The following is a 19,080-nucleotide window of genomic DNA, read 5'->3' on the forward strand; positions in this document are numbered from 1 at the left end:
AAGGACAACCACATGTGAAATTAAAATTGATTACTTTCATTTTGTAGACCAAATAAACAACCAATTGAAGTAAAAAATATATATAAATACAGGATCAAAGTAATGCAGTGCCTGTTTATTTCTTTCTCTCGTTTTTACAATGCCAATTAAGTGAAAATAATTGTTAACTACGAGACAAAAGATTCTGATTTTTCTAGCATGAAATTGTTCATATTATTTGGTAATTAATTTCAAATTTACATGTCTGTTTCATATTTTATTTACACCTATGATTTCTTCCTTGTCCTCTTCAACCTTGTTAGCTTCTTCTAATCATCTCTTAGTAGGAGTGGATCGACAATGCATAAGCATAAAAAGTATTTGTAGGTGGGACTACAGCAACTTGATCATCAACAAACGTAAATTCTCAATCTTAAATCTGAGCTCTCCTTCAGGAAGCTATTTCCCACAGTGCCATCCAAGGCAAAACAAACGTAATTAGACTTAGGGGAAACGAGGAAGGTTGAATGAAACTATGACACAATGGTTAAGAAATACTCATAGGGGTGAACTTATTAAAAAGTGGAGCTATCAGAACAGGGTAAATTGTCATCATTACAAGAGAAAGTACAAACATAAATGCCCAAAGATAGATAACCAGATAAGGACCTCCACTCTGTAATCACAAAATAAAGATTCACCATAGTCAGAGAAGGATAACAATAATAGCAAAAAGACTAGAGAGTAATTAAGACCATAAAATCTCGTTGTTAAGCTAACAATTGTCTGATTATAATAGAATGGACCGGTAATATTTGACCAGAGAGACCAAATGCTAGAAATGTACACAGTTTTACCTATACTATGACAATACTAGCAGAAACAATGGGTGGACCAAGTATAATAGCAAGACATATTCCTTTGATAAGGTCCTTAAAGAATAACCATATTGTTTGCTGCCAAACATATGAGAAAATAATTAGGAACAACAAGATAAGTGTGATCTTAAAATTAAAAAAGAAGTTCCAAAAATAGCAATAAATAAAGAAGCAAGAAAGAGATTTAGCGATTAAGAATACGAACTTTATTGAAACCATGGCGGGCCTCGATTACAAAAGTTGAATAAAGAAAAAAGGGTAGGTCAGTGATCTGCAATATAAAACCACAAATAAATGGTCTGTGTTAACTTACACAAAATGATAATTGTATTAAGGAATGCAGAAGACAAAGAAAAGATCATGAACTAGCTTGTGGCCATATCATAACACTAGCCAAAAATGAAAGGGTGTGCAATATTTCATTCTTTTCATTTAGACCAAGTAAAGGCAAGAAAATTCCTGATTTCTGTAATAAATAACAATTAATTTACAAGATAGTGACAATCAACAAAAAGGATGATCCATTTATTAAACAGAAAACAACTCACCTTCCAAAACCAAGGCAATTTGCCAAAGAACAAAATTGCAGAATCTATCAGGATCGTCACAAACTCATGAACAAAATGGAAGTGGCTGGGAAATAAGAGAGATGCATCAAGGACTATATCAAATCAAGTTAAAAGGAAGCTTGATTATTCCCTAATGTAACAATGTAATCTAGTAAATGATCAATAGGAACAACAAACCAACCTCATATAAAGACTATAGGCTCGAAACTTTTCAAATTTCTTTTGGCTGATTACTCCTTCCAATGTTTTTGGAAGAGTTGTCAATTTGAGAGCAGCATGTTGCCGTAAGTCCAAATAAGTTTCAAATAAGTACATTAATATCATAAAACCTGTAATTAACAGAGGGTAAGTTGGGAGAGAAAAAGAACAGAGCACTTACAAACTCATAAATAACCATCAAATTAGTACAAGAATGAAAAAAACTTCTTTAAGAACATAAGTAACCGAGTGATTAACAAGTCCCACAACCTGTGTCATGTACTTTGGCACAACACATTCCTTAATAAGCAGAAAAAAAAACTAAAAGCCAAAGAGGTTGAAATGCAAAAGATAAAACCTATAAACAGGCTAAAATTATCTTACAAATCATTGGACCCTCAAAACCAATAAGGTATATTCAGTTCAATCAACAGTTTACAGCAACAAGGACTATCTAAATATTTGGAATTATCCTTTTACTTATGTTCCCAGTGTTTTTTTAGAAACCAACAGGAAGATAAACCCCAAAGAACTAGATACAAACCATTTAAGCATGATGAAACATACTCCTTCGATCATCTCTAAAAGTACCCACATGGGCAAAAACACAAAACACAAAACGCCTCAACGTGGCATAAATGCAAGTACATGTTTTGGTACTTTCGAGTGAAAATTTTCATTATCATGATTGCCAAATTTCCTACAACTTGTAAGCTACTTAATTAGTAGATCAACCCCCATCCTCTTCCGACAATCACTAAACAGGACACTTGAAAAATATGGAATGTAACATCTTGAAATAGGGCCTAAATGGAATAGTGGTTGTGAAACCACAAATCTAAGATAGAAAAGTTTATTTCGATTATTTTTTATGATTTATCGAGTGATTAGATGCATGTGTTAGAGTATTGATAAGACATTTTATAGATTGCATGTATAATTTACCTATTAGGGCTTATTTGCAGAAGTTGCTGTAACAGCCCGATTTAGGGCCTTAACGAAACGGTGGTTTTAGAACCACGAATTCAAAGTCAAAAAATTTATTTCGATTAAGTTTTAAGGTTTATTTATTGATTAAAATATTGTGTAAAAATATCGTTAAGTAATTTTATTGATAAAGTGCTTTATTAGACTTTTAGGACTAAATTGTAAAAGTTACAAAATATGTGTTCTAATTCATAAGTACTTGAATGGTAATTAGACCATTATATTTTGTTTGGACAAAAATGGGCATGAATAGGACAAAATTTTAAAGAAAGGCCTTAAGGACATTTTAGTCATTTGGTAATTAAAAGAAATAAAAAGGGAAAATAAAGCCAAAATTGACTCATCATTTTCATGGAGGTAAAATTAGCATGGGGGAAGCCATGGCTAGGGTTTTCAAGCTTTCCAATCTCAATAGTAAGTCCATTCTAGCCTCGTTTTTCAAGTTCTTTATGATTTTGGAATCCTGGTAACTTGATTAAGCTTATTCTAGCAATAATTTAAGCTAGGGTTCATATTTAGAAAAATATCCATAGGTGAAATGTGTTTATTTTGATGCTTTATGGTATAATATGAAGGCTGAAATTATGTTAAACAACTTTTGCTAAGCGGTTTTAAGCAAAAATGAGTAAAACGGCTTAATCGGTAAAAGTTATTATTGTTCATAACTATGTGTTAGAGTGAGAATTTGCTGTTGCTATAGAAGGGAAAAATGATCAGCATGTCATAAAACATAATAATAAGGGATGAAGTTTAATTCCCGAGCCTAGGGGTAAAAGTGTAAATATGCAAAAGTTTAGGGGCAAAATTGTAATTTTACAAAAGTTTGAGTTAAGGACTGTTTTTAATATTACATTAATTAAATAAGTAAAATATGATGTTTTAGATCCTGGAAAATGAGATTTGAATCTAGAATGGGAGAAAAATCGAAAATTAGGAAAGTTGGTAAAATGGCCCTTTTAGTATCGAGGTAAGTTCATATGTATAATAAGCATTAATTTATGCATGTTTCAATGTAAAATTGATATATTTACTATGATTTCCGAGGTGTTGAAAGTAAGTATAATTATGATGATTTAAATGTTCAATATTAATTCGACATGGAAATGAGAAAGTATGTAAGTTTGTATGTAAATAGTACATTATCTTTATTATGTTTTTGTATTTCAGCATATTTTATGTATTGTAGCTGATTTTTGAATCATAATTGACTATTGGAAGCATGGAATCAAGTATTAGAAAGAGAGAGAAATCTCGGTTGAACCTTCGGAAAGATTAGGTGATACAGATGGTATGTAGCTAGGTCACATGTATGGTGCTGAGTGCACATCATGTGTACAAGAGAGCTACGAGACATTATGATGTAGCTAGGTTGCATGGGTGATACTATGTGTACATCATGTAGACAAGAGAGCTACGGGATATATGTAGCTAGGTCGCATGCGTGGTTCCAGGTGAAGGACACCATGTAGACAAGAGAGCTACGAGATAAACTGGCTAGGTCACATGGGTGGTACTAAGTGTTCACCATGTGTACAAGAGAGCCAAAATAATGTGTACAATCGAGCTAGGTCACATGAGTGGTGCTAAGTGAAGGCCACTATGCGTAAAAGAGAGCTTCTATTTTAAAGGTGGGTTGTGTGCGATACCATCGCGTATCTGTTATTATTCCGAAGCATAACTGGGAAATTGATTAAATGAAATTGTGTATGACTTTGTGATGATAAGTGTAAGTATATACGTGTGTAACTTATGATCAATATGCTCGATATGTGATTGGAAATTGGAAAGATTGTTATGGGAAAGTGATGAATACAATTGAAGTGTGAAAGATCAAAATTGACAATAAAACTGTTCTGGATAGTTGCAGTGATGTGAATCTAAAAATTTACCAAAAATAGTAAAAATTGAATCAGAGACTAAATGAGATATGAAATTAGATCTTAATGAGTCTATTTTCATATAACAGAAACAGAGCAAGCAAAGGAATTCTATATTATGAGATATTTAAGTTTTTGAGAGATTGGTTCAGAATGACTACGTGATCCCCTATTCTGACTTGGAAAAATCATTAAAAATTATAAAAAATAATTAGGGGATATAATTTATATTCTTGAAATCCTTAATGAGTCTAGTTTCAAATAAAATAAACGATAACATCCTTTGAATTCTGTATGAGGAGAAAATTGATTCGTAGTGAAGAGTGGTCAGAACAGTTGAGTAGTGAAACAAGGGTAACTTCAATGAATAAACTGTACTAATTGGCTAGATCAAAAATTTTGAAAATTTTATGGTAAGAATATATGTGAATATAGTTTCAATAAAAATTAACGGTTTGTAATTTGGAGTTCTGTAGCTTCAGAAATAAATAATTTAGTTGCTGGAACTCTGCTAGACAACTTATTTTGAACCTGTTTATGATTGTAATGTAATAGTGAAAGTATGTGTGTTTGTGATGGTAATATTCCGGGAACATATTGTGACTTTGTTTAAAGTATGATAATGTATTGTTTATTAATATTTACATAGTTATTTACTAAGCTATAATGCTTACTCCCTTCCTTTCCTTTTTCCTATAGTGTCGCAGATGTTAGATCGAGTTGGAGGTCGCCGGAGGTTAAATCACACTATCAAACTATTGATCGATATATAAATGTTTTAAAGTATTTTAAGTCTTTGGCATGTATGGAGACTCGTTTAATTGTTATTAAGTTGCTAGGAATTGGTTTAAAATACTGACCTATGTTATTTGAAGGTCTCTATTGTATAAAGTCATTTAAAGTAGATAGTCTTGATTATGTTATTAATAAATGATGCAATTTATGAATGTGCATGCTTGCCTATGTGTGTGGTTGAATTAAAGCATGATATGGGCCTTGTAAGCTCTTTTTAAGGGACAACTTGAATGTGTTTGAAAAAGTTTTAAATTAAAGTGAAATTATGAATCGGTTTTTATACGATGATTAGTGATTAAGTCCGGTAATGCCTCGTACCCTGTTCCGGCATCAAACATTAGTAAGGGGTGTTACATGGAATCCCTACAAAGGGATTGTGAACAAACAAGCCGGTTTAGATAAAAAAAATCGGATTGAGAAACCAATTATTCAAGAACGTGAAGAAGACATAAATTTGTCTTAGAACAAACAAACAAACAAACAAAAATCGGATTGAACAAACAAGCCACTTGATTTTAAGTCTTAGAACATAAATTTATCGGTAAAGAAGACATACTTGGAACCTCCATTGAATCCTCTTTTGTTTTTGTACATGTAAAAAATTCTGATGATAATAGATTTTTTTAGTCTAATGAAAAAGAAAGCTAAAAAAAAATAGAGGAGATGAACGATTTTTTCTACTAAGATTTTGGGTTTAAATTTTTTAATTAATTAAATTTATTTAATTAAAAATCTATTTTCATCTCATTTGGAAATCTAAGTTGGCACTTAATATCTAGTTGGACTGCCACGTAGGATTACCGTTAGGGAGATAACAGAACTTAACGGAAGAGTGATCACTTCGTAACAAAATAATAACATAAGTGACTAAAATGTAACATTTCAAACATAAGTGACTAAAATGTAACATGAGGCAAACAAAAATTAAAAAGACTTAAAATTTATAAAATTCTAAAATATATAAATATAAATTTCAAAAATTCAAAATAATATAAAAAATTATTTAAATTTTTAAAAAATTACAAAAAAGACCATGAATTTTCAAAAATTATATTCTAGAAAACTTGACATAAGTTTTAGTTTTTCAAAAATTGTAAATTCTAAGAATTCAAAATAATATATCTAAATTCAAAACAATTTAAGTTTTTTTCTAGAATATATATCTGAAAATTTAAGTTCTCTTTTTTAAAGTTAAATACTTTTTTAAATTTTTATAAAATTATTTTGACTTTTAGAGTTTTATAATTATTTTGAAAATTTTAAAATTTTTTTGAATTGTTATATATTATATATGTTTTTTTAGTTTTTAATAAATAGACTATATATAATATTAAAAAAACAAAAAAAAGATACATGGCACATTCTAATAATGATATGTGGATGGTCAATGATAGTCAACATCAGTCAATGGGGATCAACGCCAATCAACCGTCGAACAGTGAGTCACAGTTAAAAGGTTTTTTCTAAATTTAAATTTAATATTTTAATTTTAAATTAAGGGTCTGTTTGATTGGCAGTAAAATGTTTTCCGTAAAATGATTTCTGAAAAATGTTTTACTTTTCTGTAAAATGACTTACTGGAAAATATTTTCTGGTGTTTGATTGAATCTGTGTAAAATATTTTCTGCTGTTTGACAGATTTCCTGAAAATATTTTCCGGAAAAGTTATTTTTTACATATATTAATATATATTAATAATTTTTTATATTTTAAATTGTTTTTACATATATTGCAATGATTTATTTATAATAATACTCAATAATAAGCTACAATATTGATCGTTATAAATTAAAAAAATATTATCCACAATGAGTACTAGTAAGAATATTGAATAATTATAAATTACTTCGAAACCATAATGAGTACTAGAAATAATATTATCCAAATACATAATTAGTAGTACACCACATAGTAACAACATTGTCCAAGTGCATAATATTACAGCACATAAAAGTATCAATATCTTCAACCCTAAATTAACTACCAATGAACTAACAAAACGAGACTGAATTAGGAGTTGACAAAAGTCCAAACATGACAGTCTCAGAAATTTTTCCAACCATAATCATTCTTATAGAAGAACTACAATAATCTGTATTAGTATTTGGCGATTATTAGAATGACAGCTCCTTCCACTCCAAAGGAAGCAATGTGTAAGAATCAAGAAACCTTCCATAAAAGATATATCAGATAACAAAGCAATGTTCTAAAAACGGGCACATCAAATTAAAAAGCAAGATTAACTAAATCTATTGGGAATTTGAAATTACTATTTATAACCTTGACAAGATAATATGTTCACAAACATGATTCATCAGGATCATCATTTAAAAAAGACATGAACAACCTCCATACATTGCAACAGTTGTTCATGTTTATACAAAACATGCTCATGAACTTCAAACAAACAGAAATAGAAAACTTATATTAGTAAGAACACATAAAAAAAGGAATCAAATTATGGACCCAAAGGCAATATACAACTCTTTGAAAAATAAAACAGTAATGCTAGAAACATAGTCTATTTATTGTAGAAAGCCAAAAAGAACTCAATTTGCTCCAAAGGAAAATATCAGCATTGCATGCAATTCTATGTCATAAAAACTTTAAACCAAGATCGAAATAGATACATTCTTCACTAAATTTACAATCTTTCATTTGTAAATTTGTTTAATGAACTTATTGAAACCTTTAATGTAATGTAATGTAACGCAGGTTCTTTATGGGCATAAATGTACTAATGGCTCACCCACCTAAAGCCTGCATATTGATATTTGTCCATGTTTACAGCAGCTACACAGACTTGAGTGCTCTGCCAAGAATTAGGACAACTAAAGAACCCATTAAAATTAGTTCATAACATAATATTTTCCAGAGAGCTAGCAGACAATAATAACATAATTATGTCTTTAGTTCATAACATAATATCTACTCAACAAGTGGAATGTTGTTTGCATGTGAACATATTTTAGATTTCTGGGTAGTCCACTAAAGTGCACAAAATTTAAGAGTAAATGTTGTTTGCATGTGAACATATTTTAGACCTAAGAATCTAGTCACAAAAATAAATTCCAGTATCAAACAAACTCCATATATTATGTAAATTGTTTGATCTTACATCAACCAGTACACAAGTAGGTACTCCAAGAAATAGAAGATAATTTAACTTGCTGAGTACTTTTCTCTTCTACTCTGACATGATTCAATTATTTTCTTATATATTTATATGATCTACCCTCAGGCACAACAAACTTATTACATGGTCATTAGTTCAACACATTCTGCTTACAGGAATTACACATAATTAATCCAACTCATGTCATGAGGGGTAACACTACTGGAGACAATACCACCACTAACAGGTAACATATTCTTAGACTCTTAGTGGATATAAAAGTTATGGACTGCCCATGTTTACAAAACCCTAAAGGATGCAGTTCACCAGATTGATGATTAGAAATTCCAATGGTAACCTATGGAATGCATTTCTTTTACAAACTTATACAAAAAAGGATATAGAGGTAAACCTTAAACATTCCTTCAAGTTTGTTTGTAAACTAGCTGCCACACTCTGTCTTCAGCTGCAGCATCGCAAGAACATAACAAATTAACAATTTAATACAATCTTCTGAAGACACACCATTTAATGCGAAGAACATACTGACCTTAGAAATCATGGATTTCTCTGCATCAATAGAAGCACTCTTCCCTAACAGCAGCCTTTTAGCAAGATCTTTCTTATAGAATGCTTCAAAAACATCCTTGCCCTTAATTATCAACAAAAATGCCATTCACAACTCTAGCATTAACTAGTGAGGCAAGAAAGAAAGAAATGCATAAAAGGAAAACTGTTACTTGGGGGAAAAAAGTAAATTTAATCATTTTTGTGGGAAACTCTACCTGGATGAACCTGAATAAAACCAAAACTTTATCAAGTGTACCCTCTAATTCCTCTTCAGAAGTACCCTTATTACCATCACGAAGCTTTTCATCCAGAAACTTAGCAATAAGCTCAGCAGGTCGATTCTATTAAACACAATAAAATTCGACCATCAGTCAAGTTCAAAATATGATGATCTAAATTAGGAATTTACTTTACTGGTTTAAAGGTAAATGAACATGCAGTTTAAAAATAAAATAATCTCCAAATACAAAGGACAAACATGCTAACCTGACGAAGATTAATTAGATGCTCAAAAGAATCCTTAATGGTGTTGCAAAATGCCTCATTCTTGGAAAAGCTTTCTTCTAATATGGAGTCAAGTGAAGCCTTGAATTCTAACAAGGAAGACACCATGTCCTTGTCTTTCTCTTCATCCATGACAATGCTCTGCCCAGTTCTCCGAATATATGAGCTTATGGCCTGCCTGAGTGATTTGCATTGACCCTTGAAAACAGTGAGTACATCCTCTGAAGGTCCTCGATACGGTGTCCATCCATCAGCATCATAAATCCCTGCACAAATTAGAGAAACCATAGCTACTAAGAAGATGCAAATTCAAGGTGTTCAAAGCACAAAGAACAACCAAAAATTCAATTCACACCTTATCAAGAATGGCAGGTATATGGCGTTCCAGCAGTTGCCTTTCTGCTGTTGCTATAAGCGGCTTTCTCGTAAAAGCATCCAGGTAGAGTAAGCATCTTTCATTTTCTTCATTTAACCTCATCTGAAGGAATACGCACAAAAAGCCATTTCCACCTTCTGGGGTTCCTGATTCAGGGCAGAATTCCCAGACTTGATGAACGCCGGTGTCTGGTGTTAAGAATCGGTGTTGGCTGATGGCAAGCAGAAGATCAGGTGTCAAGAATAGGGGAAGGGGAAGGGGAAGGGGAAGGGGAAGGGGAAGGGAAAGGGAAAGGAAAATTTTCCTGAAAATGTCTTACCGAATCAGAAACGGTAAGACATTTTCCAAAACTAAAGGCTACTATTTCCCGTGTTTGTAATTGATTTTACATAGGGAAAATATTTTCCAACAAACAAACACCGGAAAATGTGGAAAACCAATTCCGGAAAATATTTTCCCCCTATCAAACAGACCCTAAGTTAATTGTTATGTAACATATTGCGATTGATTAAATATATCACATGACACATTCTGATTAGTTGATTGTTTTTTAATACTATAATAAAAAAAGTTGAACCCAATAATTAAATAATAATTTAAATATTAATTTAAAATAAAAGAAATTTAGATATCAAAATAAAAAAATAAACCTAGTTGAAGAGACAAGTAGCATGGGGGAGAGTCCCCTGCCTAAACCTCAGGGCTTTAGCCTTCATTAACAAGACTTAATAGGTTTGAACTAAAATTTTAATTTTTTAAAATAAAAAAGAAGAGAATTTAAATTTTAAACATTTAAAATATAAAAATTAAATATCAAAATTAGCGGAATTACAGGGAGTAATCGCAATTTTGAGCAGGGGAACACCTGTAAGAATCATCTGATGAGTTGAACGGTAGAGTGAGTGAAACTCTCGCATCGGAAAAATGAAAGTGGAGAATAGCGAACCGGACTGACTGACTGACTGAGAGTTCACCAACAAAAGAGTGAATAGTATCCCCACTGGGACCCACTCCAATTCACAACAATTTCTTTCTTCCCAAACACCACTTTCTTTAAGTCCTTCGTGTCTTTATTTTTGTAATTTTATATTTTATAAATAAATTTAAGACCCTACCCTACCTAGACATTTCCAGGAAATTTCTTCCACTTCCCTACCCTTTTTCCCTCTTTGAAGAAGAAGGTAAAGAAGCAACTTTTAGTTTCAATAACAATAATTTTTTTCTATCACGCTCAGATTTCCTTCTTAATCCTTGTATGTTTCCTTTCTCCTCCTCTTCTATACTCTTTTAATAAATTTGATTTGTAGTTTAATCTGCTTTTATAGAGGAATTTTTTAAAATTAAATTGTTCCTGACACTTTAGTGCTCCTTATTTTCGCAAACAGGATTAAATGCTTCGATAACTGATTTTTCAATAAAGTTGCTTGCTTTTTACCGTCTTCTTTATTTATTTATTCGTTTTTTTTCTACTCTAATAATCATGTAATTACTTGTCATTCCCTATATTAGTGTCAAAGTACGATATCGAATTATTCAGATATTTTTGGTTTTTAGTCATTTGAGTTAGTGGCTCGTCTGCAACTTTATTATAAACGCCATATTTGACTTTATCCTTTTTATTTTGGCACTAATTATTATGATTGTACAACGATTAACGAGGTTATGTTCTAGTAATTCCTCATGTGAAGGGAGAGTAGTTAACTAATTTCTTTTTTTTTTTCAGTTTTTTAAGTGATTGGCTATAACTAATTTGATGTCTTGTTTTCCAGTTGTCTTTGATGTCTGTGATTTTGACATCTTCAATGTTTGTGCCGTAGTATATTCTTTCGCCGCTGACCTTGTTTCTAACTATGTATGTCTGGCATGCAATTGAGATTTGAATGTTCTAACTCGGTGTTTCATTTAATTTCTTCCCTTTTCAGGATCCGTGCTGTGCGGTAATAAGATTTCAGAGCTGATCATTCTTCTTTTAGCGGTGGCCCGGTGGTATCATTCAGGAAGCTATAGTTATGAATTACCCACCAGAAAAGCTTGTGAGGTTAGTGCGTTCTTAGACTTCGTCCTTTGATTTTGTTATGGGGAATGATGATATGTATTCTTAGTGGATTCTGTGCTTGATTCTGGAGGCCATTAAGATAATACTAGATATGCTATTTTGCAAGTGAGGTTGCCGTCAACCCTTTGCATTACCCGATGATACTATCATTAATTCTCATTGGCTGTAGTTACTGTCATTGACACCGCCTTCAAATTCAGCATCCTGTGTTTTCTAATATCCGAAATCCTAGTAACTATTGATGCCTCATTTCTCACATGACAGCAATTATATTGTGCAATTAGTCAAGGGGTTGATTTTCTCTTACTACTTTCAGCTCCTTTTCTTTCTTTTTTTCCAGAACATGAAATGACTGATTACTTCGCGTACATGATGTCTTCCAGGTTCCAGGACTGGAATTCAGGGCGAAGCACTGAAGGACGTTTTTCTGATAATAATTGGATAAATTCGGGGAAAATTAGATTCACAATAAATTCCTTTTCAGAAAAGTTACAAAGAGGGGTTGAATCTGGTTCTGAAAGGTTTAAAGGGATTAGAAGATCATTTAAATCTTGTTCTTTTAACCGTGGGTTTGGGTCTAGTAAGAAAGTTCTTGATCCACAGGGGCCGTTTCTTCAAAGGTGGAACAAGATATTTTTATTATCTTGTATCATAGCAGTCTCAATTGATCCTTTATTCTTTTATGTCCCAGTGATAAATGATGATAAGAAGTGCCTTGTTTTGGACGAAAAGATGGAGATCACAGCCAGTGTGCTGCGCTCATTCACAGATATCTTTTATATAATCCATATTATTTTTCAATTTCGTACTGGGTTCATTGCGCCTTCTTCTCGTGTATGGAAGAGGCGTTTTAGTTGAAGATTTATTGGCAATAGCAAAGAGGTATCTGAAATCATACTTTGTAATCGATGTTCTAGCAGTTCTTCCCCTTCCACAGGTAAGAAAACATTACAGGCACATGAAAATGTTCTTCCTTTTGGGTTTAACTGGTTTATGTGTCGCAGGTCATACTCTATTTAGGCCTTAAAAGTTAAATGAAATGTGTGGATGAATCTTTTTGATTTATAGGGTGAGCATGAACTTCTCGTTATGCACTTTGAATTGTGAATAGTACTAAGAAATTCCATAGAACCCTGAGTTGTTGAACCATTCTATAATCTGTCATACCAAGGGCTAGTTATCAGGTTGTCCAAAGGATGAGTTTAATTGCTGTAACTAGCTATGTTTTTGCATCTGCAATGGAAATATGTTGTTTCATCACAGACTCACAGTCCATTGTTATAGGAACTTTTTTTTCATCTACTAATGCATGTAGTCCTGACTGCTGTACTAGGCCATAAAATACAGGAATACCTGCAGCTGAGCCAGCTCCTCGAGATACTCCGGAGGGCAAAGGTCAGGTCTGGTGGATAAACCCTGACCCAATTTTATGAAAGTAGGGCCTAGTCTGGTGAAGATAGTCCTCAATTCAGCTGCGCGTTTCCTCTTGTTTTGATCTAAGGTTTCATTCTTTTGGTCCAAAAACAGTTTCAAAGCAAAAGTACCCAGTGCTACCAAGATTTCCAAAGTCCTTTTCACTGCCTAAATCATTGCAATTTCCATTCCTCATTAACAAAAAAAAAACCTACTAAATTCCATTCATTTATAACGAATTTATGATGAAAATGACAAGTATATTATCACCTTGACAGGACGAGACCCATACTTTTTGGCAAGCAATTGGGGGCTGTAAACGGAGGCATCGGCAGCATGAGCCAAGGCTCGAGCCTCCGCCTTTAGTTCCTCGGCTCGGTCAGTTGCTGAAACCTGTATAGAGGTGGACGATGGCGAACCGTTGACTCTGGGTGTAGCTTCGACCAAAGCAGCTCGAGGACAGATTTTGTAGCCCTTGGGTTTGGATATAGAAAACCCTTTACCTGCTTGTAAATAGAAGGGATGACCCCCTGCTGAAACAACAAGACTCCTGGCTGCCACTGCAACTACTTTCCCCCCTCCGACCAATGGATTCAATAAAACCAAAAAATGGTGGAAAGTGTCACCCTTTTGGTTGATTCATAGATTTTACCAAAGGGCAGTAAGTTGGCTTAGACTTTCCATAGACTCGTAAAATTTCTGATGTCTTTCGTTTTTGCTATTTTAAAATCTCATCCAAAAACTCCCATTTCTCCTATTCCAGTCCAATTTTGTTATTTTGGGTAAATTCAAAAAAAAAAAACTTACTTTAGACAGTTAATAATATTAAAATACAACGTAAATATAATTTTTCATATCACCTGCCTCTCAAGCACTTTCCTTTCTCTTTCAAGTACCAATTTTTATCAGTCCACTCACTTTCCACTTTTCTCCACCACTTCCATTTCTCTTTCAACTACTTATTTGTATTTATATTTATAATTTTTAGGATAAGTTACATCCAATTATTGTCGTACCCTGTTCCGGCGTCGAACACGGGTAAGGGGTGTTACAAATACAATATTGTGCTCATACATAATAAAAATTAAGCCTAAAAACTGAATCCAATATGATTTAAACTTGAATTAAAAGCCCGAAATTTGTAATTCCCGTCATAACCTCGTCTAGAAATTCTTTTTATGCAGTCTTCACTGAAACGATCATAACTTATGCTCCCGAACTCAAAATTGAGTGATTCAAAGTGCGTTTCAAAGATAATAGATAGACCTTCAAACTCCATGAAGACATATTAATGAAGGAAAGCCTAGATCCCATCCAAAAAGTTGTCACAATTCTGCTAATATCCCAAACTGAAAAACTGACAGCTTTGGTGAATGGAATTTAATAAATTTCACTTATTTCATGCATGTATCATCCTTCATTTCCTCAAAAAGATTCATCCTTACATATTTTCTTTGATCAAATCTTGGTTTGATTTGATTGGCCTTTGATCTAATTATTAGGCCTTGAGGTAGTGTAAGCCTATTACATTCGTGGGTCTGAATTGGACCTTGAGACTTGCATCATTCCCCCTTGCTCAAGAAAATTCGTCCCTGAATCTTTAGCTGCATAAAAAGAAAAGGGATTAGAATTAATAATAATAAAATGAAAAAAAAATACTTACCTAATTTTTCTTGGACAACAAAACTATCTCTAGGATCAAAGACATTATTTCGATCCTTCAAATTAGCTTTTATCATGGACGTTTCCTTTAAAAACAAGGTATCAACACTAAAAAAAGAAATGTTAAGCACATGAGTGTTCGAGTAAAAAAAAAAACCTATAACTTTCTTTGAATATGCATGGTCATCCATAAGAATTTCCAATGGTGAGTCAAGAATTTCACATAATTATAAAAATCAATAAGGTTAAGATTATGTAAAAAATCATCGTTAAAGATCAATATATAAAATTTTGTTTGCAAGAGAAAAAATGTATAAAATGCTTTAATAAACCTATTTAATGCAACAAAATTGCTATTTTTAACCTTTACAAATCTAGATAAACCCGTAAAATTAATTGAAACTTACAAAGGTTTATTGAAACTTGACCAATGAGAAAACGTGTCATAAGAAAATTTAAAATCAATAGCATACTTATCAAAGACATACAAGGTATGCCTTCTTAATTCAATTTTAATGTTTCATTATCTTTCTTACCTTTTAGAACTTGTGGAGAATTATCAGTGTTCAACTTATCTCTCTTCCACAAGTAAAATTGTCTATCGATGGTAGAGTAATGTAATTGGAAGTCCATTAATGGATCTTTGAAATCTTGTAACAAAGAAACATCACTAAACAAATTCGAGTTATGGTTAGTTAGAACATAATCATTCCTAACTTTTGCATGGATATTTTCTTGCTTTTCATATTCTTTTCCCACTTGTGATCTTTCAATTTTGCCTCAAATGGATTTCCACTCACCAAAAGTAGACCATCACTTAGACTTTTATCACTCAAGGTCTCTTTTCTCCGTCTTTTCAATTTTTTCTTTCCTCTTAACCTCTTTACAAAATTTCATCATTTTCAATTGGTCATTGTACACACATGGGCTCCAAATGGGCTGAAGTGTATTTTTCTCCTTTAAATACAAGGGAATAACGGTTCAATTTGCCATGGTGTACCACAAAACAATCATATTGCCATGTCTTCCAAGAAGAAAATGGGTGACATGCATGGGAACTATATCACACCAAACCTCGTCAAAATAATTCCCAATATTTGAATGCAATTGAGGACTATTTGTGTAACAGCCCGATTCTGGGCCTAGTCGGAACAGTGGTTTTGGGACCACGAATTCAACATAGTAAAACGTATTTTTATTACATTTTCATGGTCTACAGTTTTACAGAATGATTTCATGAAAATTTCGTTCGAAAATTTTGACGTTTGAGCACACAATTTAACAAAAAGGACTAAATTGTAAAAAGTGCAAAAGTTGAGTTCTACATGCTAGAGGTGTCTAATTGTTATGAAATTTTAAATTGAAGGCCCTTAGATGGTAATTAGACAATTTTACTTTAACATGGACAAAAATAGACTTGAGGTAAGAGAATTTTAGTGTTTTGAGAAAAGGGCATTTTGGTCATTTGGTAATTAAATGAATTAAAAACCAAAAACCAAGCCAAAATTTAGTCCATCTTCTTCATGCTTGGCCAATTTTGCAAGGAGGACATAACTAGGGTTTTTCCACTTTTCAAGCTCGATTGTAAGTTTGTTCTAGAGCCATTTTTAATAATTTTTATGTTTTTGAGATCCTTGTAACCTAACCTAATCTAATCTATTTCTACCATTAATTTGAGAGATGATTGAGGTTTAGGGTTTGAACCATGTTAGATATTTGTGAATTTTGATGTCTAATGGTAGATTAAGCAAGTTTAATGTTAGATAAACAACTTTTGCTAGGTGATTTTTGATGAAAATACCAAAAGGACCTATTTGTAAAAAGATTTCAAACTGGGTATAAAAGTGTGATTAAATGGAAAATGTGAGCTGTTATGAGCATGAAAGAGTTTCGGCTAGGCTTTGGTCTTGATGAAATTAAATAGATTTCATTTTACGAGCCTGGGACTAAAATGTAAATATGTCAAAGTTTAGGGGGAAAATGTAATTTTTCCATAATGTAAGTTTTGGACTGAATTGAGTAATGTGATTAAAAAATGAGTTAAATTTACTATTATAGATCAAGAGAAACGAGGTTCGGACCTAGATCGGGGGAAAAACAAAGTATTGACGATTAGGTCCATTTCCTACTATTTTGGTACCGAGGTAATGCATTGTTATAATTATGTTTTAAATGCTTTACTATTGTATAAATTCTGACTGACCATTGAGCATGTTCGACAAAGTTACGACAGCGTGAAATCCCTGTTGAACCTTAGGAATAAATAGGATACAAATGCCATGACATTAGGGTTACCGAGATTATGTGTAAGACCATATTTGGGATATGGAATCATTATGAGACTTCGGGTAAGACCATATCTGGGATATGGCTTCGATATAAGATTTTGTGTAAGACCATACGTAACGCCCCAAAAATTTAAATATCTATATTGTGCATTATCGCGTATAATTTCATGTATGCTTCAGTAGTTGGGTGTCTCACGGAGTGTTCGAGAAATCCTGAGTTCAAGCTGTGGCTTGAACAAAATTTTGTTTTACTTGGTTAAACCTTGGCTCTGGGCTGTAAGCCTCTGAAATAAATATGACTAAAGTATGTCATAAAATACCTACTGCTCTAGGGGTTAAGGATGTGTGGAGAGTGCTTGGAGAGTTGAGGTTCGAGGCTTGGTAATGCAAGAGGAACATTTTATTTTGTTGTTAACGCTGGGGAGGTGTTGTTGTTTGAGTGAAATTGAATGCTTGTGTAGTGGGGGAAGTTGAGGCCGAATTCAAGGTGGGTGTTGGAGAGAATTTCGACTGGTTGGAGATATGGTTAGGTGGGAGATAGTTGAGTGATCTTAGGACCATTAATGGGAGAAAAATTAGGAGTGTGAAGAAAGGGATAGAGGTGTGCCAAGTGGGGACTTTTATTGCTTACAATTTTCGGTTGAATTGGTATTTTTTTGTTCTTTCTTTTCTCTCTAGAGCTTTCGATTTTGTTAATTTCATTTGAGGTATTCTCTTCTCTTCTTGTTTTTGGTGGAGGTTTCGAAAAATTGTGATTTTGTTCACTTGTTCGAAAGCCGAGTGGAGGTTCTTAGGTACCTATTAGATTGTGGTTTATCTTTTCTTGGCCGGTTACCATTGCCTTTATATTTCTTAAGCTCTTTCGGTTTAGCCTAGTGTGGCCGATTCTGTTCTTTCCTCTTCTTCCTCTCCTGTTTAGCCAAATACCATTCTTTCACTTACCTTTTCTTGTGCCTACTTTCCTTTTTTGCTTCTTCTCTGTTGATCTTCGTGTAAGTGCTGCTATTTAGATTTTCATGTGCATCCTTTCCTTTTTCTGCCGTGTCTATAGTACTTATCTAACATCTTCTGTTCCGGTTGATTGTTGTTAGGAGGGTGATTGCGCTAGTTCTGCCTTTGTGTAGCGGCAATCTCTTAGGATAGTGGACCGATTACTTCCCTCCCTTAGTAAGCTTTAGAGTTTTGGTAGGTGGTAGTTCGCTTGATTCTATTTATGTGCGTATACTGTGTAAGTGATTAAAGTTTGGTTGGGATGCAGGAAATCTCCAAAGGAGTTCTTATTCGGTTTTGTGAATTGGTTTAAGGGTGGAATCTCCATTGGTTCGGCAAAGGCAAGTATGGATGAAAGTTTTAGAGTTAAGTACAAGGAGCTGTTAACTTTATGGTCATTGGTTAATGGAGTATTTTTGGATTGAATGTAGGTTTGGGCTCGTTGGCTAGTCATACATCTTCGTCTAAGGTGTGTAATTACACTGTAAAGCTACTAAGTGGCAAAATCTAGAAAGCATGTTCATACACGCTACACGAGCGTGTGCTCACTCGTATGGTGAATCGAATTCACGAACATGTGTGTTTGACAGTAGAGGCCACCATGAGCGATCTCATGGGTTTAGGCTGTTTTGGGCCGAAATGGGCCGTGCAGGCCCACGGGCTCGTAGGTCTCGTACGAGTAAACCATATTTTTGTGTGGAGATAATTGGGTCCGCTGTGTAGTTTACATGGCCAAGGCCATTATTTGGGCTTATTGGGCCACACGAGTGTGTGGGCCTACATAGGCCGTATTATGGGCTTGGGCCCATTTTTATAGTTTAAT

At 33.3% G+C, this 19,080-nt stretch overlaps 1 protein-coding gene, 1 non-coding gene and 2 pseudogenes across 12 annotated transcripts; 1 reads left to right on the plus strand and 3 right to left on the minus strand.

Moving 5' to 3' along the window:
• Positions 1-372: 372 nt before the first annotated feature.
• LOC121205020 (CAAX prenyl protease 1 homolog) lies at positions 373-1,750 on the minus strand (annotated as a pseudogene).
• Positions 1,751-7,985: 6,235 nt separating this feature from the next.
• Positions 7,986-8,091, minus strand: LOC121205476 (small nucleolar RNA snoR103). Its single transcript, XR_005900553.1, has one exon. It is a non-coding gene; the product is annotated as a small nucleolar RNA snoR103 (small nucleolar RNA).
• Positions 8,092-8,375: 284 nt separating this feature from the next.
• LOC107909592 (cullin-4-like) lies at positions 8,376-10,154 on the minus strand (annotated as a pseudogene).
• A 769-nt stretch (positions 10,155-10,923) lies between these two features.
• On the plus strand, positions 10,924-14,074 carry LOC107909322 (cyclic nucleotide-gated ion channel 1). 11 transcript variants are annotated; one of them, XR_005899702.1, is made up of 5 exons: positions 10,925-11,029; positions 11,771-11,886; positions 12,288-12,973; positions 13,238-13,405; positions 13,596-14,074. XR_005899702.1 is itself a non-coding variant. In XM_041074670.1 (3 exons), exons 2-3 carry the CDS (start codon positions 11,858-11,860, stop codon positions 12,760-12,762), a joined length of 504 nt encoding a protein of 167 aa, XP_040930604.1. In that variant the 5' UTR covers positions 10,948-11,101; positions 11,771-11,857; the 3' UTR covers positions 12,763-14,074. The 11 variants fall into 11 exon arrangements, 1 of the variants encoding a protein (XP_040930604.1); XR_001687255.2 differs by having other exon boundaries at positions 10,947-11,101; XR_005899705.1 differs by lacking the exon at positions 10,925-11,029 and adding an exon at positions 11,226-11,664 and having other exon boundaries at positions 12,288-12,841; positions 12,909-13,405.
• Positions 14,075-19,080: the final 5,006 nt, after the last annotated feature.

Source organism: Gossypium hirsutum, chromosome A08 (assembly GCF_007990345.1).
Source record: "Gossypium hirsutum isolate 1008001.06 chromosome A08, Gossypium_hirsutum_v2.1, whole genome shotgun sequence".
Classification (NCBI taxonomy): Eukaryota; Viridiplantae; Streptophyta; class Magnoliopsida; order Malvales; family Malvaceae; genus Gossypium; species Gossypium hirsutum.

Excerpts from the sequence above, each read along its gene's own strand:
- LOC107909322 (XM_041074670.1), top strand. The coding sequence starts at position 11,858 with ATGAATTACCCACCAGAAAAGCTTGTGAG. Across the intron at positions 11,887-12,287 it reads CCACCAGAAAAGCTTGTGAG|GTTCCAGGACTGGAATTCAG; the intron begins GTTAGTGCGTTC and ends GATGTCTTCCAG.